At 27.2% G+C, this 24086-nt stretch overlaps 1 protein-coding gene across 19 annotated transcripts in view; it reads right to left on the bottom strand.

Annotated features, from left to right (window-relative positions):
• Positions 1-9791: 9791 nt before the first annotated feature.
• Positions 9792-24086, bottom strand: part of LOC107446121 (uncharacterized) — a 306844-nt gene continuing 292549 nt past the window's right edge. For 17 of the 19 annotated variants that reach the window (XM_087153889.1, XM_087153884.1, XM_087153893.1 and 14 more), the window contains 11 exons: positions 21940-22086; positions 19403-19924; positions 17135-17608; positions 15485-15697; positions 14253-14543; positions 13087-13333; positions 12729-12927; positions 12217-12295; positions 12017-12125; positions 11599-11690; positions 9792-10223 (listed from right to left, as the gene is read on the bottom strand). In XM_087153889.1, the coding sequence (XP_087010015.1) occupies positions 10149-10223; positions 11599-11690; positions 12017-12125; positions 12217-12295; positions 12729-12927; positions 13087-13333; positions 14253-14543; positions 15485-15697; positions 17135-17608; positions 19403-19924; positions 21940-22086 (2448 nt within the window). In that variant the 3' untranslated portion in view covers positions 9792-10148. The remainder of the gene's footprint in view (positions 10224-11598; positions 11691-12016; positions 12126-12216; positions 12296-12728; positions 12928-13086; positions 13334-14252; positions 14544-15484; positions 15698-17134; positions 17609-19402; positions 19925-21939; positions 22087-24086) is intronic. The other 2 variants (XM_087153892.1, XM_087153901.1) reach the window with 1 other exon arrangement.

Genomic DNA, 24086 nt, shown 5'->3' with positions numbered 1-24086 from the left:
TACAAAATAACTAATTAAAATTTTCAAAGCAATGTTAATAACTTTTCGAATCATCACTAAATAATCTCTTTGAAGAATATAAATTTAATCTAACACGTTTTCATTAAATTACAAAAAATTAAGAAAGAATTTTTTTTTTTTAAAGTTTGTTGATAAAGTTGTAATGGTAAGCTAGTAATTTAATAAGCTTGACTAGTAATTTTTATAATAAAAAAAGTGGTCAGGGCTATGTTAATCATCGCCCTATCTTGTAAAGGTCGAAATTGACGAGTAAAAAAAAAACGCACTGGAAAAAAATATGTGCCAAAGCGAAAGGAATCTAAATTCACTCAAAACGTTTATGTTCAAAAAGATTTATAGTCTCTTTTAATTAAAAACTCATAACTAAAAGAATACAGGAATTGATCTTTCCCCTATTTCAGACTAAATGGTTATCCCCCCCGATTAATAAAATTTTTAAAAAACTATGTTTTTATAGTTTCGGTGATACTAACTCCAAATCTTTTAATAAAAGTTTGTATTAATTAATAAGGTCATTTTAAAATGAAGTTCATAATTGAATCTATTCATATTTAATGAAAAACGCTTAGTAAATTTAGTGCACTTAAACACAAAACGGACCATTTAGAACACATAAAAAACAAAAACGAATTTTGTGACAATAAAAGTAAGATCACCATATTTGTTTACATGTAAAAATTAAAATTTTTACTCATTGACGACATAATACTTGAAACATTGAGAGGCTAAAATTGGCAAGCGTGCACACATTTTGATGTATTTTATAACTTTTAATTATTAAATTTGAATACATTATTCCTTAATCAATGAAAGTCTAGAAATATTTGTGAATTTTGCACAAGTTTACTGTGTGCACGATTATGAGTGCGTATTATAAATATTTCAGTTCGGTTAAGATTTTTCTGAATGAAGTATGCTTTTGTTTTACTAAGGAATAATTTTAAGTAGTGTTTTTTAAAATTATTCTTCCTTTTGTAATTAGTTTGTGTACTTTACTCCTGTTTCTATCTTTAGGGTATAGAGAGCCAATTTCAGACATTGGTCATGTTCTCTCAATAGATAAGGTTTCGTAATTTTATTACTTCCGGAGCTGATATTAAATATCTATTGGTTTAGATTTTCTTGTGGAATTTCCTTTGGAATTGTAGTTTTTAACATGATTTTCGATTTCTCTTTTTATTATAAATATTGAATGATTATTTAGGTCTATTAATACACTGGTGGACAAAATTAGGAGATAAGTGTTTTCGCACATTTCTATAACGCTATTTCTGGACGGTTATTGATATAATGGAGGGAACCCGATACCATCCCAGCAACATTATCGAAAGGGACCATTATGCTGGTAGAGGACTCGTGGTTTGGACAGGGATCATGCAAGATACCCGCACACCGCTCCATGTGTTTGACAATGGTTCCGTGAATGCCCAGAGGTACAGGCAGGAGGTCCTTGAGCCTTATGTGCGTCTTTTCAGGGGCGCCGTTGGCCCCGAGTTCATTTTTATGGACGACAATGTGCGACCACATAGGGCTCTCATGGTTGATGAGTATCTGGAAAGCGAGGATATTCAACGAATGGATTGGCCAGCCAAATCCCCTGACCTGAATCCTATTGAACATGCTTGGGATGCTCTTGAGAGAGCTATTGCGATGAACCAACCTCCCCCCAGAACCATTCTGGAGTTAAAAATTGCTCTGGTGGAAGAATGCAAGGGTCTTCCACAAGTCCTCCTTAACTCCCTTATTAACAGCATGCATACTCGTTGTGCATGTTGTCTGTTTGTCAGGGGTGATCATACACCATACTAGAGGCAATACACACTGTACAAGCCTCAATTTATTGTCATCTTTTATCCTCAAGTTCAGACTACATTGGATTTATTGACAATAGGTCTTGCCAGTGAATGGCACTTTCATTTTTGTTTTGCATACTTCATTATCATGGAATAAGTTATATCCATACCAAATATCATTTATTTATATTCAACATTTTTTGAGATATTTGGGAAAAATCTTCCATCTCTTAATTTTGTCGACCAGTGTATTTAATTGTTTTGTATCAACCAAACTAAATTTCATTATTTATTAAAACATGCCTTGTAGTTCTGGAGATAGTCCACAAAATCTGAAAATTCTCCCAAATTTGAACATCAGTGTAGTTAAATAAATAATCTCAAGAAAGTGAAGTGGCAAGATATTACTTGATCAAGAAATTCATAAGCTACCAAAAATATACAAATTGGAAATAACAGTTGACATGTTTGAAAGCGCTCAAAATCAGGCTCCCTTTTTCAAAACTTGCCAGATGTCAATGAGGAGAAACAAAAATGATTTGAAACAAACATTAAGTTGTGAACTAAAAATAAAAGCCGAAAACAAAACTTAAAAAACCACAGTAGCCGAGAGAGTGAAAAACAGAACAAGTAAAACCATAGTGGCAGGAAGCGAATGAAGTTTTTAAATCAAGTAATATCAGTATAGTTAAATCAGTAAATAGAGAGACATAACAAACAGTATATAAACCCATTTTATTAATTCACAGTTATTCTGAGAATAATATTAAAATGAAATAATGAATTCAAACTATACAAAAAGCAGTTGTTTCGATGATAAAATCTGTATGTTCAAATAAATTTATCCTTCAACAAGGAAACAAGAGCTGAAGTTCCAATTTTATTTTGTCAGGAAGAACAAACAATTGGGTAGTTTCGATCACTCACACAGGCACTGACACAAAAAGGGGATCAACAGGCACACACACACATTCTTCAATAATTTAGAGGACAGGCGGCGGGAGAAATAAAATAAGAACCAGATCTAAAATTATACAGAAATGTGCAAGGACAAAACTTTTCTCGTTATTTTTGATAATAACAATCAAAACTTTTGTGCATCTCCTAACGTGGTGCAATATACTCCTTTTTTTTATTGTTGCAATAAACAATGCTGTACAGAGATGGTAATGAGTGAAAAACAGAAAGCATGATATTCGGAAAAGAAAAACAGTTTCTTTCATTTCTTTTTTTTTTATAAAACAATAATAGCCAACTCTGCTATGTAAGAGTGCCTTGTGGTAAAATAAATTACAAAAATATTCTCATACAATTAGAATAGATAAAAATTGAAAACTAAATGGGTTTTGCATATATTATTTATACTAATCACATAAGGTATTTTACTAAATGACTTAAAATTTGAATATTTATTTATTTTAACAGTCTCAGGTGTTATAATCAAGTGTTACTTCAATATAATAAGATTTAAAAGCAAATTTTTTTAAAAAAATAACTTCGACAAACAAAAAAGCCAACCACTGTAGGAATTCTGCTTTTGTAGATCTGACCTGTTCTCAAATGTAACATCAGTGAACAGGTATAACATTATCTCACTTTGCATAAAGTAGTTATTTTTTATGTTGAATATTTTATGCGATTAAAACTGCTTGAATGGCTGTAATAACTTTAATAAACTTGGAAGATTGCTAAACAATTTTTAAGTCATTTAGTAAATTTTACCCACTCACACACAATCTCATAAATTAAAACTTCTCTCACAACAAAAACCAAGTGTGGCTTTATAAAATTTTACCTCTACAAAGTGAAGCTTCTTTTAACAAGGCACCTCGCTAATTTCACTTCAACTTTAATTTTTTTTCAATTTCTAACTCTATAAGTATGTATGTACTAAAATATAAATATATACTCTCTCAAATATCTTCAATCAAACTAAAAACTATTACAGTAGTACATCACTTTAATAACGCTATAAAATTATCACCGTAGTATAACATTAAATTCCCTAACTGTATCACGGGATGTAATGGGATTTTTCATCTCCTGTAAATTCATTCAATACTTTCCGTCTGATGCAACTTTCTTTCTTGCCAATAATAAAATAGTTTTGCTATTTACCATTTAACGAAAACAAATTTGAGTATTAATTCTCTTGATTTGATGATAATGATTTAAAAAAAAAAAAAAAATCAGTGTCCGAATTCTGTCAATTTGGTATTACTTTTTCAACTGAAACAAATTTGTGTCCGAATTCTGTCAATTTGGTATTACTTTTTCAACTGAAACAAATTTGTGTCCATATTTCTGTCAATTTGGTATTACTTTTTCAAACAAATTAGTGTCCGAATTCTGTCAATTTGGTATTACTTCAACTGAAACAAATTTGCATCCGAATTTTGTCAATTTGGTATTACTTTTTCAAGTGAAACAAATTTGTGTCCGAATTCTGTCAATTTGGTATTACTTTTTCAAGTGAAACAAATTTGTGTCCGAATTCTGTCAATTTGGTGTTACTTTTTCAACTGAAACAAATTTGTGTCTGAATTCTGTCAATTTGGTATTACTTTTTCAACTGAAACAAATTAGTGTCCGAATTCCGTCAATTGGGGGTTACTTTTCAATAAAAATGTTTCTATTCTATTTAATGAACAAAAACTAATTTGAGTCTTAATTCTGTCTGTATGATACTCTTTATGCATTAACAAAATTGTTTCGATACTTGGAAGCAGAAATGTTTTACAAAATAGAATTTTGCTTAAATTTTAAGAATTCAATATAAATATAATAATTGGAGTAATAAATTTAAATAAATTTTTAGTAGTAAGATAGACTGAATTGACAAGAAAGGAAGAACATCAGTCAGATAAAGAATACCACCATTCCTTTTTCAATGAAAATAAAAAACCTCAAGTCGCAGCCACTTCATGCTAAAAACCAGAGCTTTATATTGACTTAAGAAGTTCTATTATAAAAATATTTTTTTTCAGAAATTTCCTGCAAACATGCATAAATAATTCTGGTATAGAAATGCGATGGTTAGCTAAGTTTGTTATTTGGCAATTAAATAATCTAGTTTTCTTTGGACCATGAATATATCACGTTATTGGACATTATTTGTATTACAATTAGTTTTTTTAATACCCTCCAAAACGTTCCTTCAAAACAATCACTAAGAGGCACCATCTATGCTGAAATCTATATACTATTATTTGTTATAAAAGTATCATTGCTTAGTAAAGTATGCGCAGTTTAACAGATAAAAGTAATTGCTGGCGCAACATGGAAAATAAATTTATAGCATTTAAGCAGGGAGAGAAATAGTTCCAACTTCATAGAAAATTTAACAAATTTTTCAGGAATTGAGGTCAATATTTTTCTAACAATATATTTTATATTACAATATAACCAAGAGATCATATGACAACGACAAATCATTTTAAGTTAAGCAAAATCACTGCATTTAATAAACAGATATGATAGTTGAAATTCTGTTAAAACAATTCAATGAATGACATGTTAATTACAACATATGAATACAGGATGAGTTCAGAATGCTTAATTTTAACAATTTTATATCTGTTTTTAATAGTTTAAAAATTATTAACACAAATAATTTTTAACAAATTTTCAATCTAATGCAGGAACTTTTTTATACCAATTGTTTATAATTATTCTTTAAAAAAATTACATTATCAACTAAACTAGAGCATAATAGCACAGTAAAATATGCATATAAGTTCTACTCATTTTTAATCAATGTTTAAATGAGATATTAGTTTAAATAATTTGAAATATTTGAATATAACTATTTAAGCTTACAAAAGTTAGTAATTTTACAATAAATCAAATTTATTTTAAAAATTGCAGTAGTTAGGAAATGGATTATTTAAAATATAACTTAAATAAATATATTTCTGAACAATAAAATATTGAGCATTAACTTTAAAATGCATGATTTACATGTGCATATATGTCTAATGTAAGTAGCAGATATATTCAATTAAAACATAATTTATATTACACATAGGAAAATTGGAAGTGAACTATTGATTTTAACAAGTGCAACTTGAGGAATTTATTATTTACAAATACAATTGAAAAATAAGATTAGCATTTAAAAAAATGTGGTCCAAAGTTACAATATTAGTAGTAGTTCTAGAAATTATTTTAACACCTTTTTACAAAATAATATTTCATATCCATAAAAATCATTTCAGAAAAGAGCAATGTACATGATTTCATAATCTTCAATCTTTTTAAATACACAAAGGACATTCTATAATTTTTGTTTAAAATTTAATCCTCATTTAGCATATTTACAGTAAAAAAATATTTTCCTGCACAAAAAACTGTTTTCCTACATGTTCTTTAATGAAGATTCACAGAAAAAACTTCATAAAACTTTGCCCAGATAAAAGATCAGTCTGAATTGATCAAATAATTTTGACTAAAAAACTTAGCAATTACCAAATTAAAAAAATATATAGATTTAGCTTTTAACATATTCTGTTAAAATATGATGTTTAGCAATAAAAAAGATTAAAATTTATTCTATTCCATTGCAATCCTCATGCTCTCCATATCTAGGTAGGAAGTCTTTCATATCATAACTAATTAAAAATAAAAATATATTTGAAGAAACAATAAATAAAGCCATTTAATAGTTCCGTTCAAAGCTGTTATCTTAAGTTTAAAATGTAAATGGGAAATCAAAATGTGGTTCGCAAAATACATGGTACAAATAAAATATGTGAGCAAAAATTTATAGAATGCCCTTTGAAAGAAATACTACACAGCAAAATAAAAGCTAAAATGTTGACTTAACTTAAATTTCACCAATCTAGTTACCATTGACACAAGTGTTTTTAATTATCAGCGTTAAAATTAAAAGAATCAGATAACACAGTTTCACATAAAATGTTAGGTATTATATTTATAAATAAGATTTTTTTTTGTATTTTAAGTATGATTAAACATAAAAGTATTATTTTTGCTTTCTAAGAATTAAATAATTCTTATCTCACTCTATAACAAATAAAAAAATTACCCCATACAAAAATAATCGACAAATATTTGCAACTCAGCTTGATCTGAAGAATTCTTATTCATTTGGTATGTAGATTAATAATAACACAGTATTAAATAATCATTTGTTTTTTTTTCTTCTTTTTTTGTCATATCACTTTATTTGAAGTTATGACCAGAAAAAATAAATTCGATATCACACTAAAAAATAAATATGAAATTTTTTCAACAAAACCGAATTCAAACACCTACAAAATAAAATATAATCTAATTTCAGCAATATATAATTCATTCAGATGTATAAAATCATCACAGCACATGAAGTAATAATTAAGTAATTTTTATCTGCCATTTTCTTTGGGAAAAATCATAGGTTTTTATCTTCACTAATAAAGCTTAAATGAAAGCTACAGTAACAAGATTAAAGTAATTGTCATAATTATGTAACCTCAAATAATATTAATTAGGATTACGTTCATGAGCGTAAATATATAATTCCTAGAAAATAAAATCATTTCTAAAATAAAAAAAAACTAATAAAATTCTTCAAAAATAATGCAAAAAGTTTTCCTGAAAGTAATTTTGCTCAGTGAATATTATGAAAAAAAAATTTATAAACAAAAATGCAACAATTATCCCAAAATATGGTGAGTTTAAACTAGCAAGCAACAATTTTTAACTACTATAAATTCAAGATACAAACTTTATAAATAGTTTGCAGTAAGAAAGTTATTTTCTGCACCATTAGATATCATTCAAGGCATTAGACTATTAGAACAGCCTGTTTAATCTAGTTAAACATTTTAAAATATTTTAGCTAGTTGTATTAAAATTGCTATTTTCCCCACTAGTTACAATTAAGAATTTTTTAAATTAAAATAGTGCAATGAAGAAAACTCAAAATGTTGTAGGTTTTTTTTTTAATATTAGGAACATTTAGATTACCAATATTAAAGTTATAAATTATTTTCTAACAATTAAATCCAAGAGCCATGGAACTGATATAATATGAAATTATAAATAGAATTGTGTACAGGTTTGGTGTTATCTATACAATAGTTTTGATAGAATAAAAATTAATAATTCTATAAAAAAGTTTTTTAAGGTAATTCCATATAATGAAAATTAATAATATCATAGAAGGAGTTATGAGAGAGTTAACGAAAACTGAATTAATTTTGGTTCGTGTGTAACAGGTTAAAACTGAAATTTGTTCAAAAATTAATCCATATTTTTGAAAAATTTATTTTAGATTAGCTAATTTAAAATTATTTTTAATATCAATAACAACTTACTTTAAACTATCCTAAAAACCAATGCTAATTAGGAAATTAAATGAAAATATATGTTTCTAGCTCAGGCTCAAGTTACTAAAAGTTGGTATACACTTTTAAATTACAGATGTATATCAACTTTTGACAATATGCATAGCTGCCAACTTGGATAAGAAAAAAATTCAGGAGATTTTACAAAATTATATAAATTTCATAAGAATTGTTTCATAATGTAATAAATATTTTAAACATAGGGAATTTTATGGTCATCAAAATAAAAAGACTGCAATATTTTCCTGCTATGATTGACAATAAATGAACTTCAAATGTTATGTATTATGTTTACTCATAATTATGAATAGTAATAGGCATTTAATTCATCAAAGATAGTTAAAAGATTTTTTAATTAATTCGAAAGTTCTGAATAAAAGTAATCTGAACATTATAGAACAAAAGAAAGTTTTAAACTGATTTTTATAAATGAGGCTCACTTCATTAAGCATTAGTAATACTTATTTAACTATTCAAGCAAGCTTACTCAAATTTAGGGAAACATACTAAATTTTAGGGAATTTTCTAAAATGTACAAAAACCAATAGACCAGGAGAAACTGGCAAAATCCAGTAGTCTACTTGAAAATTCAGTAGAGTTGGCAGCTATGAATATGGTTTACCAATAATATAGAATATTTTAACAATATGGTATATTTTGCAAACCCACTTTTAATTATCTGGAATTGCTTACTTCAAATAATTATAAATTGTTTTTAACTGGAAGCAGTGTGCTGTTTTAAAAGTACATAAAAATCAAATAATGTTTACTTTACCTGTAGATCATATTTCATATAGGTTACACGTTGCATTTTGTACATTCAATAAATTATATGGAATTAATAATTAAAATAATAGCTCAATCCTCATGTGTTATTTTAGTTCCATGTTTCTATAGAATTTTCGAACCAAATATACAATGGAATGTAAGGCTAATACCGATTTCAATTAAATAAATTTTGTCACAGAACAATTCATATTTTTTAAAAAAAAATCACAGCAATAATAGGTAAGCCCAAAGGAAACTATTTTGATACAAAAATATGTTAAAAAAATTTCTTATTTAACAACTCTATATAAGCAAAATTTGGTATAACTTTATTAGTTGTTTGTATGTTAATATGGGTAACATTCTATGCATTAACTACATTTCTTTTAAAATAAATTTTTTGCTAAAACACTTTTTTCGCAATTTTTTTTTATACAAAACGACAGATATAAACTAGATCACAATATATTTCGCTTTCAATAAAATTCTTTCGTCTCATTCTGAACTCAGGTCAAAATCACACTAAAACAAATCATACATACAAATATGCATCTTTGTTTCGAACAAGCCAGGTTCATAATGAACTATGAAATACAATAATTCTATATTTATATATGTGTATATATATTTATATATATATATTTACATTTAAATACATGCATACAAACACATTTTAATTTGCTGTACAAATCTAGGCAAGTCCATTAGCACAAAATAGCTTGTAAACAGATGATTTTGAGGGACTTTTAACATTCACTCGAAGGTGACATGTTTTGAAGTCAGATTATGTCACACAGATAAATAAAGAAAAATATGTCGTGAATGATCTGAGAAAAGAAATTCTTCTGAAGTTTACAAAGGTGCATATTACAACTTATACAGCTTTTTTCCCTTTCATATTTACAAGTAGTTTCAGTTAGTACAAAGCAGGATTTCCTTTTTAAAGTTCCTTTAATAGATTAAAAAGTTTTTAAGGAAAATTAGTGCTTAGCTCTGAAAAGAAAGAAAGAAAAAAAACTCAAAAAAGATTTTTTTTCTTTTTCACTATAGTTTTTGCTCAGGGCAAAAAATAAGTTTGCAAAACTGCCATGAGTTGAAGCACAGCAGGATATTTTACAGTTTATAAACAAGTCGTAGAATTAAATTAAAGAAAATAAAAAAAAAGAAACATTCTCTCCTGGATTAGTTAATGAAACTCAGGAGAGTGGAAAACGGTTCAAGGAGGCTCTGACAGCAATTGTTGTAGCAGTGATTTTTTGGGTTCAGATGGCCTCTGTTCATCAAGTTGAAACTGTAAAAGTAAAACGTCTGGAGTTATAAAATTGCATTTTGAATTTAAAAAAAAAAACTATGAGAAAATATATAGAAAATTAATACATAAATAAAAAATTATGATAATATAAAATATAAATATACAGTCCGACCTATATTTAACGAAGTCAATAAATCTCGATAATAAGTTCGTTACATGGAAAATTCGTTAAATAGAAAATCATCTTTTGAAATACTTAAACGACACAAAACAGGTTTCAAATTCATAAACACTAGACATAATATTAAAATAGTAATGGATACACCTTAATATTGTAAAGTAGTATCTACTATTCATTTTATAAATCTTAATCATAAAAGAATTCTGCATGGAAAGCAAGAATAGAGCAAAACATTATCCAGTGTTACACAATCATGCTATATACATTTTTAACTAAAAAAAAGCTAAATTTATGCAAAAAATTATAGCTGCATTTATTATCATTAATTTTAAACATACATTACATCATGCGTTGTTAAGTTTAATTACTACTGATAAAATATTGTCGTTTATGTCATTATTACCGTTAATATTATCATTTGAAACGCAAACAAAAAGAGAAAGTGATTTTACTGCTTTCTTTAAAAAGTTCCTTCAAAATTCAATTTGAGGTTATTTTCTCCATAAAATGTGTTAACAAGTTTAAAATGTTCTGAAAAATTTTGGAAAATAGGGAAAGTGGATCTCAAAGAAAAGTTCACTAAATAGAAGATTCCCCTCTCGAATTTGAAGTTATTTTACGAAGAAATTTTCAAAATGTTCTTGGTTTCCCGAAAAAATTCGCAAAATGGAAGTTTGTTATATAGAAGTCCGACTGTATTTAAAATTGCATTTGACATTTTAATTCCTGTAATTTTAAATCATCTAATTTAATAAAGACTATAAACTGAGCGATAAATTCATCTCATATTACTACTCAATTTACTACAACATTAGGTAGCAGAAAATTTACAGACATTAAATTATTTCACAATCTCTTATATAACACTAAGTATCAAAATTTCTAGCAAGCAATAAACGTCACATGCATTTTCATCTAAAAAACTTATTTTTAACGAAGTTATCCTTTAAGACTTAATATTACATTTTTTAAGTTTTTGTTATAGATAATAAAATTTATTTCTTAGATATTGTAGAAGTTTAAAATTTGAAAGGGAACAATTTTAATTTTGTCTCCTTAAATCTATCGTTTATTTAGAGTGGAAAAAATAAATCTGAAAATTGAAATTGGCACAAAAATAAAGTACATAAATTTAGAAAAGTTAGCATTCATTAAAAAAAAAATGCTTTGTAAATACAAGTTAATTATTATCGATGTTATAATAAAAGAATGACACAGCAATATTGTACTAACCCTAGGACTACCAGTTTGAGGTTGACTTTCATTTACTCCTCCAGCATTAAGAAGAGATTGGGAATAAAGAGCAGGTGAGGTTGGTTGCCCATCTGAAAAAATTAGAATTATAATATAGGAATATTATGTTATAAAAAATACATAAGATTTCCTATTTTGTTTTATTTAATATTCACAATTACATTTGTAAAGACAGGATAACAAAGTTAATTACACAATATAAATCTGTTTTTAACTGAGAGAAGTGAAAGGAAGTGATAGAGAAACATAGAAGTGGCGTCAAAGATAATGTTTTTATAAATCATATTACTTCTTATAGATATGACAGGAACAATTCTCCCTTATCTGTTATTTCATATAGATTGAGAAAAAAAAAGGTAAATTAATTAAAAGTTAAAATGAAAATAAAAGCACCTACCAAGGTCAAGGGAAAATCCAAGAGCATCAAAATCAGCTTGACTAAGGGACTGATTTGTTGACTGAGATCCTTGTTGTTGAGGCATTTGTTGTACTAATTGTTGGTGAACCTACAGAAAAAAACCATAAATGTAAATATACATATATATATAATATGAAATATAAACAAACTATTAATTTACAATCATAATTTTCCTTTACCTGGTGCTGTTGATTTCGAGCTCCAACTTTAGCCCTCAATTCTTGGCGGACATATTCAGATCTGTTATTATTACGATTTCTGAAAGCAATAAAAAACATGCTTTGAATTTATTAAAAATATAATTGAAATTAATGTCAAAATAAAGTATCTTCAATTTAAGATCAGTTATTTATTTCAAATTATTTCTTTTCAATTCAATAATTTTTTTTTTTAAAGTTCTTAAAACTTATTCAGCTAATTTACATGAAGTCATTGCTTATATAAGGTTTATATTTAATTTCAGAAATAAAATTTTTTTACTCCAGGTAACTTTCAACAAAATTCTAGACCATTCTTTAGGTACTAACACTAAAAAACACAATCATTTTTACTGTGACAAAAACTGAATACAGTGAGCAACAAAACCTCATTTAACATTGAGTGTGAGAAGTTTAAAAGTATTCAATATTTCAACTACATTTAAAATTAAAATCAGACTGGTCTTCAAAAGAAGAAAAGGTTAACAACTAACCTGTCCATCATAGTTTGAGGATAAACCTGCTGATCGTAAGAGAAGTTATCCAAACTGTAATTGGAAGCAGAAGATACAGACATTGCAGCATTATAATTAGACACAGGAGGATTATAATTTCCAGGTGAAGGCTGAGGAGAAAGAATAGGATCACCTCCCGAAAAACCTGCCGGCAGGCTGCGAGGAGAATTGACTCGATCTGTAAAATAATAAAATAATAATAATGAATTTCTATAATAAAAATTTTCTATATTTCTATAATCAAAGTGAGAAAATAAGCTTTTTTTATTGACTGGGCTTTTAATGGCATAAGCATACCACTAAACTAATTGAAGAAGAGTTAATAAAAGATGCTTACTTGGAATGGAAACTGCTCTTTGAAGTCTCTGTTGAGGTGGCTGGGAAGGTTGCTGAGCTAAGGGTGGGGCTTGTTGTTGATAAAGTGCCACTCCAGGTGAAGGTGGATGGAATGGTGAATCAGGAGGATTGGAATAAGGAGAATTCCTAGAACCAGGACTAGGCATGGAGTGCATGTGAAGTTGACGAGGTTGCTGCTGCTGTTGCTGATTCGTGAATCTTGTTGAATTAGCAAAAGCTTGTTGCTGCTACCAAATAAGAAACACATTTTTAATTTAAATACAAATATAAATCCTTACAATATACTACTGTTATTGCTTCAAAAATTTTATATTTGAGAAAAATTAAATATGACATGTAAACACTTTTTGTTATTTTAAATAGCATGTTCGGATTTAACTATTAATTTGAATTTAACCTCTTTGCTTGAAATTAATGGGATTTAAATTTTAGTTAAATCTTGTTTCTTAAAAAGATCCAGCTCTCTGATAAATATTAACAGTTTTTATAGTGAAAATATTTTTCTTAATCATAAGTGTATTGAAAAATGATAAGTGTGATATAAGAGTGCATAGTTTGATTTTTATAGTTTATCATTTTAAAAACATATATCTATTTCAGTTCTTTGCTTATTTTTCTCTATCAAAACAAATATTTTAAGTAACTGCTATAAGAAAGAATGTGTTGGAGTAAAAAAAGGCTTCTACAGCATTTAATTCATAAGTTACAGTCCTTAAAAATACTTTTATGTTAAACATTTCAAAATTAAGCCATGTTTTTTTGCAGCAAATCTTTCAACTGTATTATAAAAAAGAAAAAAAAAAAAAATTTTCCACTCATCTTTTGCTTTTAATGGCTTTTGTTCTTACAATAAAACATTCTGGTAATTTTAAGTTTCTGATATAATAGGGTATATGAAAACGTGAATGCTAATTCAAAATTAATGTAATAATAAAATGGTGAATTTTTCGTTTTTCATTTAAGTAGTAGGGGATTTAATTCAAAATTAGTGAAACACCTTATTTTTTTGTATTTATTGCATGGATAATGATGGATTAAAAATAAGTTAAGAAAAATAATTAACTACAAGATATAGTTTTCATTTTTGTTACGCTAGAACAAATAAAATTGGACAATTTCTACTATATATTAATAATTAAACCACACCTGAGAAAGCTGTGCATTCAACATAGGGTTTTGTTGTTGTAGATTTGCTGGATTTTGTGACGCTCTCTGCACCCAAGCTTGATTTGGAGCACCTTGTGGTTGCACATGAGGGGACAACCGAGATTGTGGATAATTATTGTAACTAGTCTGTGACAGAGGAGGAAATGGTGGCTGCTGGCGTTGACCTGGAGATAGCTGGGATGGACTTGCAGGAGGTGCAATGGAATTGGAAATTTGTTGCACACTAGTATATCTGGGAGAAAGTTGAGGTTCTGGCATACTTGCAGATCTCTGCACACAAAAAAGAAAAAAAATTAATAAAATAAAAAAAATTAAAATTGTATTAGTAAAAAATGAAAAATTATTGCTACGGATAACTGAGGAGTTTTAAGCTAGTAAAGTACCTATACAGCTTTAACTTAGTTAAAGCTAAGGATAGCTTAAGTTAAGCCTATGTATTTTAACTTAGTTTAGTGCCTTAATAGCTTTGTAGTTAAAGCTATGAATAGTTCAGACACTTCAACTTAGTTAAGTATTTAAATAGCTTTAACTTATATAAAGTTGTTAATAGCCTAGGTTAGACTATAGGTGTTTCAAGTTAGTTACTACCTATGTAGCTTTAACTTAGTTAAAGCTAGGGAGATATTGTGTTTTAAGTTAGTTAAGTGCCTAAGTACCTAGTTTTAACTTAGTAAAGTACTTAAGACTATGCGATTTCAAGTGACCGAATTAAATTCTTTGGTTGATTTCTAGTAAAATGCATTATCAAATAAATAAATAAAAAAGTAAAACAAAATTTAATACAAAACAAAATAACGGTGATTTCTTCAAAGCTTTAAACAAAAATGAGTGTTAATATTTTATTTTTTTTAAATCATAAGATGAAGCAAGGGTGATACAAATATTATTAGAGAAGTAATAAATAGCAATTTTACCTTAACAAATTATATATCAAAATTTTTATCTACTTTTAAACTACTTTTAACTAAACCAGAAGATGATTAGGTACTTATTATTTATCAAGATTGCTGCATTTATAAACACAAAGCATAATAAAAAATTTTGAGTGTTTTAAGCTGAAATATATTTTAAAGAAATTTCTATATAAGGTAAAAAGTAAACCCTAAAAAATTTTACGAATTAACTTAACCAAGCGTTATGGGAAGAGAAAAAAAAAACATTGAATTTTTTTAAGTTGTTATTGTAAAAACAATATATGAAAGTAAAAATACCTGAAGGGTAACGTTTGGAGCAACTGTATTGTTAATTAAATCACTAATGTTGTCCGTAAATGGGGCTGATGCAGGGGACTGAATATTGGGAATATTATCTGCCATGCTTTGTCGGTTACTGAGGGCCATCTGTTGCTTTTGTTGCTGTAGCATGAGCCTCTTCTGTTGTTGTTGAAGGTAAAGTTTTTGTTTCTGTGCAAGTTGTTGCCTCATCTGTGTAGTAAAAAACAAATATTAGTTGAACAAATTATTTTTGATAGGAAATATTGAAAATAATGAATAAGTCACAGTTATGTAAAAAAATGACTGGCATTAACTAGCATATACTATGGATCGTCACAAGAAAGTTATACATAAGATAAACTTGAAGAGATGGTATACGGCCTAATACAGTGAATACTCCAATACGCGATTCAAATTTCCTTTACCATAATATTAGGATTATAAAAACTCCTGAAAAAATCAACAGCAATAACTGCCAAAATAAAAATAAACTGATCAAAACACCGCATGGATTTAGTGCAAATTGAGTATGTCAAAAAGTTATTACTAATTATTACCTAGATTTATCAGTAGTTCATTAATTCCAACTGAAGTTACTGTGGAACCGAGTTGCGTTTTTCTCTAACAAATCTGCATTTAAAAGTAGTTTTTGAGCATGAATGAGAATTTAGGAAGAAAAAAAAAAGGGTGTGCTGGTAAGGGCGGAATAAATGTCTCGTTAACAAAATTTTGCCTAAGTAACGAAATTTAAATTTTAGATTAACGAAGCTCGAATTTAAAATTTAATTAGCAAAATATAAAGTATTAATGCACGGAAATACGCAAATTAGTGGGAGAATCACATGCTGTTTAATATACTATTGTTTTCTCGACTAAACAACTCAAAAACACTAAGTCTAAAAGGAAATAAACACACAAAAAATAAACATCTTGCAAAATGAAACAATATCATTAACTAAACGATTTGACCAAAAAAATAAATTAAAAATAGTAACACAGATATCTTTATTTATGGCCACAATTAGTGATTAATTCATAACATAGTTGTTTGTTTTAACAAAATATGCATTTCTACCTTGATACTAAAAAGATATATATCTAAATTATTAAATTACAGAAAACATTGAAAATAAGAAAGACTTAAAATGCAATTGTTGCTTTTTAGAAGATATTAATTGAAGACTTTTAGAAGCAAGGTATTATTTATTACAAAAATAATTAAAATATTTGTCTTTGTTGAAAAGCAACACTTTTGTCTTATTTTTTTTATTAACAAAATATCCATCAGTAGGATAAAAAAAAAACTTTTATAAATTATTTTTATTGTTACACTGAATTTTATTTCTTTTAACGGCAACATTACAACAACAAAAAAGTAATTGTTTTTAAAAGAATATATGAAATATTAGACAATGAAATATCATTACCATTTTGAGTAGTAAGCATAAAATTCATCTTAACCAGAATGAATAACAATAGTGAAAATTTAAACTTTTTAGAAAATTATAGTAAGTTGGAGTAAATAAATAACAAATATTTAAAAAAAATATGTTTAGAAAAATCTCTTCTAGGCGACATTTAAAAACCAACAGAGAGAATACATTATTTATTAAAAGAAATAGCATAAAATAATCATGTTATACATACTGGAGAATTTAGGTCATTAACAGAATTCAATCCACTGTACTGCAACAGTGTCTGCCTTTGATTATTCATCTGAATTTGTTGCATTTGCTGCGATGGCATAACATTTAGGGAATTGTTTTGTACTGTATGTAAACCTGGTGCACGTGTCCTAGCATTAGACATTGTATATGCAGGAGGGGCAGTCTGGAACTGGTTGATCTGAGCAAAAGTGCTCACCACAGAAGGTTGCTGTTGCTGGGGAGTCAATCCCATAGGTTGCTGGAACCGAATGTTATTGTTCCTTGGGTTGTGGCCTTCATAACTCATACTCATTAGCTGTTTCTGTATGGCATCAATGGCTAATTTTTCCTGAACATCTTGAACTGGTTTAGGACTAGCTGTGGGAATATTTTGAGGTGGGTCATCCAGGAATTTATACAAGTCCAGTTCGTCAGTAGTGGTCTCGTAATTCATCTCTTGTTCTAAGCTCCAAACCTATAAGATAAAATTTTCTTCTAAATAAGTTATAATAATAAGTGAGTGTAATAACGACACATAATAGAAAAAGTTTTCAACTTTTTCTTATTTTTTAGTTTCCACTCTACTTTAAATAATAAAATAATTCTTGTCTGAAAAACTAGACTTCTAATGGTGAATGTGCATCAATTTTTGACATAAGAAATAAATAGTGCACAAGTTTCAGCAATAATTTAAATAACTTGCTTACAAATTCAAACAAAGTATAGTATTCAAACATAGTAATAATTAGACTAACAGTTATATTTATTATTTAAAAAAAAGCATTAATTCTTATTTAATTTCTTCTTTATATTATGAGAAAACAATTATAATAGAATTAATTATATACTTGGAGATTAATAAAGAATATTGGCATATCTCCAGAAATGAAATAAAATGCCTATTTTCATTTGTTTTCACTTAAAAATATGCATATTTCTGTTACAAAATCAAAAATAACACTAGAGAACAATTTTTTTCGTGTGTGTTTTCTGATGCAAGAGATTTTTTAACAGATCTAAGAAATTTTCCTATCCCAGTTTGTTTGTTTTTCAATGACATTTTTAGTCTATTTTTTGTCAAAATGTACAAGTTTAAAAATGTTACATGTAACAGGGAGTCACATAAATGTTAAAACAAACTTTTAGGAGAGTTAAGGTACATCATTAGGATTAAAATTGTCTAGGAACACATGCTATAAATGTCGTTATATGCCACTAGCCCTGTGGCAGAATCACGGCGACATTGTCGCAGAACATAATAGAGTTCTTTCAGAAAGATTTTTCCTTTGGGAATTTTGCTTTTCTTTTTTGAAAAAATATTTGAAATATTTTATCTTTTCTTCAGAATTAAATTAAGAAGACGCCTTTCTCGTGCATCGGAGCGGGGGAAAAAATGCTTCTGATTTGTCTGTTCTTATTTGAGAATAATGAAAAATAATGAAGTAAAAGATGTGGTTTTTGTTTCTGTAGAAATCATATCTCTATTTCTTCATGCAGTTATTACTACTGATTTCCACATAGCTTTTAAAATCCAATATTTTTAACATATTATTTATTACAACTGAATCTCGAAATTAAATAACGCATTTAGTAACCCCCTTTTGAAGAGTCCGATTTGCGTGATTTCACCGTCGATCTTTTTTTCGGTAGTTACTGCCACAGATATTAAGATTTTTGTTTGATTTTTTTTAAATGTCATGATGAATTACAAAATGTGAAAAGGAAATAATTAGTGTGTTATCTTCCTACAAAATGCGAGAAGATGGTCTATAATATTAAAATTTAAAAAAAATATTTCATATTCAATTAAAATTATTTTATTTGATCTGATTTTTGTTATTTATTATTTTGAAGTTAACGCTTCTGTCACTTTAGATTAGTAACATGCATATTTGTTATTTTTAAGTATCTTGCAGAAAGATATTAGTATTAGAGAGGTATGTCGCAGAAAGCCCGAAAAAATTCTGTCACAGGGGCCACTACGGACTTCTATATTATAACCCCGATGATGTGCCTTAACTGTCCCAGAAGTTCACTACAACATTTACGCTATTTCTTGTTATATATAATGTTGTTAAACTTGTACATTTAGACAAAAAATAGATCAAAAATGTCAAATTAAGAAAAAATCTGTAGCTTTAGGAGCAAAACTAATTTTAGATTTGAAATTCCTACATTTGAATCAGGCAAAATCAAGTAGTTGTATAAATGCAACAAAAAATTTGTTCCCCAGTGTAATTAGCGAATAAAAAATAAAATTTTCACTTACCTGATCAAGAATATCGGATAAATCTGGATCATTTGAATTAATTATTGTTTTAGAGTCTTTACTAGCTTCAGCTATGGTGTTTAAGATCATGTTGGCTGTTTGGATATTAGACTGTTGCTGGGAAGTTGTGGGAAACTGGCTGCCGTAGCCACCTATCTGTAGGTTTATATTTTGCGAATTGAAATTTTGCAACTGCGAAAAACCAGAGTTTGAAGTTTGCGGTGCTAAGGTAACATGGCCACGTGAATCGGCTGTAACAACCTCTTGCTGCAATGAAGTAGACAACAGACTACGAGAGCCAATTTGTACTTGACTGAAACTATATTGGTTATTTGGGGTTGTATCACTTGAAGTTCCTGTATAAGGAGTGTGGACCAGTTTCTTTTCAAGATTCTTTGGCAGTCTTTCTTGTGGTAGTTGTGACACAATTGCATTAGCAATGCTAGTTGGTACAGATGGTGCTGTACGAGGTGTTTGTGCCAGCATTGAAGCCAGCATGGGATTCTGTCCAGCCAGACGAGCCTATAAAAGAAGGGAAAATAAAGGTCATGAACTAACAGATACTCCAAAAAATAAACTAAGTGAAGCTTCTTCATAATTTATCATAGACTAAATTCCAGACTACGGCTCCCCCCAAAATTTTTTTTTAAATGGTAGCTAGTAATAATATTTGATCTCTTTCTAGTCTTTTCTTTTCCAGAGTTGAAATTTCTTTGAATACACGCATGATTAAAATTCAATATTTGTGCAGATAATAAAATATAATATTTTTAAAATAAATAAAAGGAAATAAGAAAATAAAGAAATAAATAATAACTATGTAATGAACAATGTAATTCTAAGGCATTAAACTCTTACAATTTATATGTTTATTGGTCAAAGAGACACAACTTATGCAAAATTTCAGTCAGCCATATCTGAAAAAATCTGCATTAAAATTTTGAAATTCTGAACCTTGGGCAAAGATTGATTGTTAAGGAGAAAAAATGTTTGTAATTATTTTTCAGAAATAAAATTAAATCCAAAATCTATGTAGCTCTCTGATTTTTGAAATAATTATGATACAAAATTTTGAATCACACATTTAATCATTTTAAGCAATCTCCTTTTGACATGCTCAGTTTTATGCTGATTTCATTGTAAATCTATGTGCTTCTTTAATATACTTTCACAACAGTTACTTCTATGGATTTCCATGTACACTTGAATGAGTCGCATATTCGCAGATAACTTTTTGACATGTTTCATTGTGAACCTATGTCGTTTATTAGTTGCTTTATAGACAGCTATTAACTATTTATTTTCTCAAGGATTCCAAATTATAAATTTTAAACAAGGTGTTACGGCAGACAGATTTTGTATTGTGTATTCGAGTTATTATTTTTTGATGCTTTCAAGTAATTTCAATGATTGATTTTTTTTTTTACATTTATTGTATTGAATCACCTTTGACCAACTTTGAAAGTTTTATACAATATAGTTTTGAAAGTTTTATACAATATAGTATTACATTTTTACTTTCATATTATTTTTGCCATTAAAAAAATAGTGTTTAAGAGAAAAATAGGTTCAATAAGGAAATGAATTATTATAACACACTTTTTATTTGACTAAGGGAAGAAAAAAGGATTACTGTTTATTTATTTTCTTTGTTTTTACAAACTTGAAACATAAATAGAAAAAAAAAGACTGGAATTTAATGAGGTTTTCAACACTTTTCTAACTAAAGCTAATGATTTTCAAATAATAATTTATAGTATACCTAACAATTTCTTATATTTTTTTATTAATTTTTAAAAATTCTCCATATTTTATTGATAATAACACTATAAAAACTAACAAAAACATTTAATGCATCTTAAATAAATGCCAGGAACTGCCTATCTGTAGCAATGTGATTCTGAGGTAAGAAAGTTGGTTTTTCAGAACAGGGTTCCGTTCAAGAAAATGTCATATCAATAAGACAATAAAAAAGTGATCAATTTGGAAAAAAGTGACCAAAATAATTTGTACATTAGCTTGAAAAATTTTATCCCAAACACTTTTTAAAACTTAATAACTTCATTCATTTTTTAAAGAAACTCACTATTTCAACTTTTTATTATTCCTAAATTCTGTCAAAAAATCACCAAAAGCAGCAATTAACAGTATATTTTAAAGATAAAAAACACTGTCAATACTCAAACTAAGATGTATCACTTTTTTTTTAAAACTTGCAACTGCATCACTTTTTTAAACTTCTTCTTAACCACAGTAGCAATATTGCAGAAATTAATAAAAAACTATTGAAAATTTTCTAACTTCACTCAACAGGTTACATTACCAAATGGAAAACATTCAAACAACTAATAGTCACCAATAAAGAAGAACAAAAAAGAACCTAACACAATTTAGAGAATACAAAAATAACATATAAAAAAAAAACTTGCACAAAATTTGAAAAGAAAAGATAAGCTATTAAAATGGTAGAATAATTACAATTCAATGAAAATTCATCCCGCCCCATTAGAAAAATTATATAAATAAAAACAACGTACATGAGGATTTTGAGGGACTGGTCGTTTGGCAGCAGATTCATCGATGGGTGTATCGGGGGACTTCCTTTTCATGTTAGAGTCAGCTCCTAATCGTGGTGATGGACACCCTGTCTTGACATCGAGTCTTAAATTAAGATCTCCAGATACCTACAAAAAAGAAATTATAATATATATTACTATTCATAAGGAAACAAAATTCTTTCTTAACTAAGAATTTAACATAGACCTTCATAAAAGTTTAACTAGTATAGCAGTTGCATGGAAAAATTATGAAAACTTGCATAATTTACCTATTTAACAAAAAATAAACTTTCAAAATGGCGTACATTTAAAAAAAATTCCTTGAATTATTGTCCACATAATTTTAAAGAAACCCTTTAGTTAAATAAAACTGAAAGTTCATAATAAAAAACTGAAAGTTAGTAATTAAAACTAATATTTTTATATCACTCAATAAAGTGCAAATAAAATTAGCAATTAATACTAACATTCCCAATTTTTTAGGGAATGCTTTGAATTTTGCTGGGCAGATATTAAGCTCTTATTAGCTTATCATTTTAATTAATTATTTACTCCAGTTGGAAATTTTAAATTTAGACACACTTCTTTTTCTTTTATAAGAAGGCTATTTCAAAACAATATAAATATAAATTTTTTTAATAAAATGTAAACATAAACCTAAATTAGAAGTATAAATATAATTAATTTTGTTATTTAAATAATAATACATGCTTAGTTTACATGAATTAAATATGCAGGTTTTTTAATTAGGGATTTAAATTTATATACAAGTTGTTTAGGAAAACATAATTTTTTCAATTTAGTGTAAAGATATTAAGCATAGAAAAAACAAGATTTAAAATAACAAAAAAAAAGCTAATTCAGGAAAAACAATTACCTTTTTGAAATAGCTATGATGTTTAATAAAATTAATTAAGCTATCCATAATATTAAATAATGGATAGATATCAAATAGAAAACTACTCTATTCAAACTGAAAACTGATTTTTAGCCTGATGCCAAACACTTAGAATAAAACTTTTATTTTTTTACACAACTCAACTCTTTAAAAAAGAGGAACTGAGCTTAGAGCTCTGTTATAATCCAACTAATCAGAGTTATATAGAAACATGCTGATGGCAACCTGGCAAATTGACATTTATTTTTCATTAGTTTATATAATAAATCAAGAACAGAGATAAACCCTTAATTTGAGAAAGATAAACTAAAAACATTACAATAGCCCTTGCTTACAGTAATTTGAGATCTTTTTCAATAATGTAAATACTGCATGTAACAAAAGAATTAAATTGTTAAAAAAAGTTAATAATTAACAATTTAAAAGTTGACACAAAGAAATTTTAATATACATGTTAAAACTATAGAAACTGAAGAAAAATTATTCAAAATAATTGGTAAATAATTTAATTAAGAAAAATGTAGCTCAACAAAAGCAATTAAATATACCTTTTCTTATATTATAGGGGATGATTTAGAGTTCTGCTAAGTTATTATGCACAGCCTTTGCACACAAATAAAGGTCAAGTTTTGTGATAAAATATATTGAAAAGCTACACACAATTTGAAAATATTAGTTTAATTAGAGACAGGATATTATTTAGATCATAAATATTTAAGTTATTAATCATGTTAAAGAGGATATTTTTAAAAAAAATTTAATAACAAGAATGCTATTATTAAGAATGTTATTTGTTATCATAATCAAAATTTAGACACTAAAAGATCTAGTCTAACTCAGGCAAGCTTAAAAAACTCTCAACTAAAAAAAAATATATAGCAGTAAAACCGAGCAAAAAGATATATATAGTTTTTCTAAATAGCTTAAAGTGGTATAAGCTGAAACCTAAAAAATTGCGAGTTATTTTAAAAATGCTAAATTTATTCAATTAAATGGCAAAACTATGGTGAAGTTTACTGAGAGATAAAATTTTTAATTGACTTTCCTTAAAGAAAAAAATTAATGTTCATCTTACATTAATACTATAGAATTTTATAATACTACAGAATTTAATAATATAAAAATCTTTTGATCAAAGCAGTTATTTGTGTTCAGTTATTTATAAGCATTTTATTAGCTTTTTATACTTGTAAATAGCTTTTGATAAAATGAGATAGATATTTTTATT

The sequence above is a fragment of the Parasteatoda tepidariorum genome, chromosome 10 (genome assembly GCF_982258835.1).
Source record: "Parasteatoda tepidariorum strain Cologne lab strain chromosome 10, Ptep-v5.0, whole genome shotgun sequence".
Taxonomy (NCBI): domain Eukaryota; kingdom Metazoa; phylum Arthropoda; class Arachnida; order Araneae; family Theridiidae; genus Parasteatoda; species Parasteatoda tepidariorum.
The sequence above is the reverse complement of the archived record's forward strand: the minus strand, read 5'-3'. Positions and strand labels throughout refer to the sequence as shown.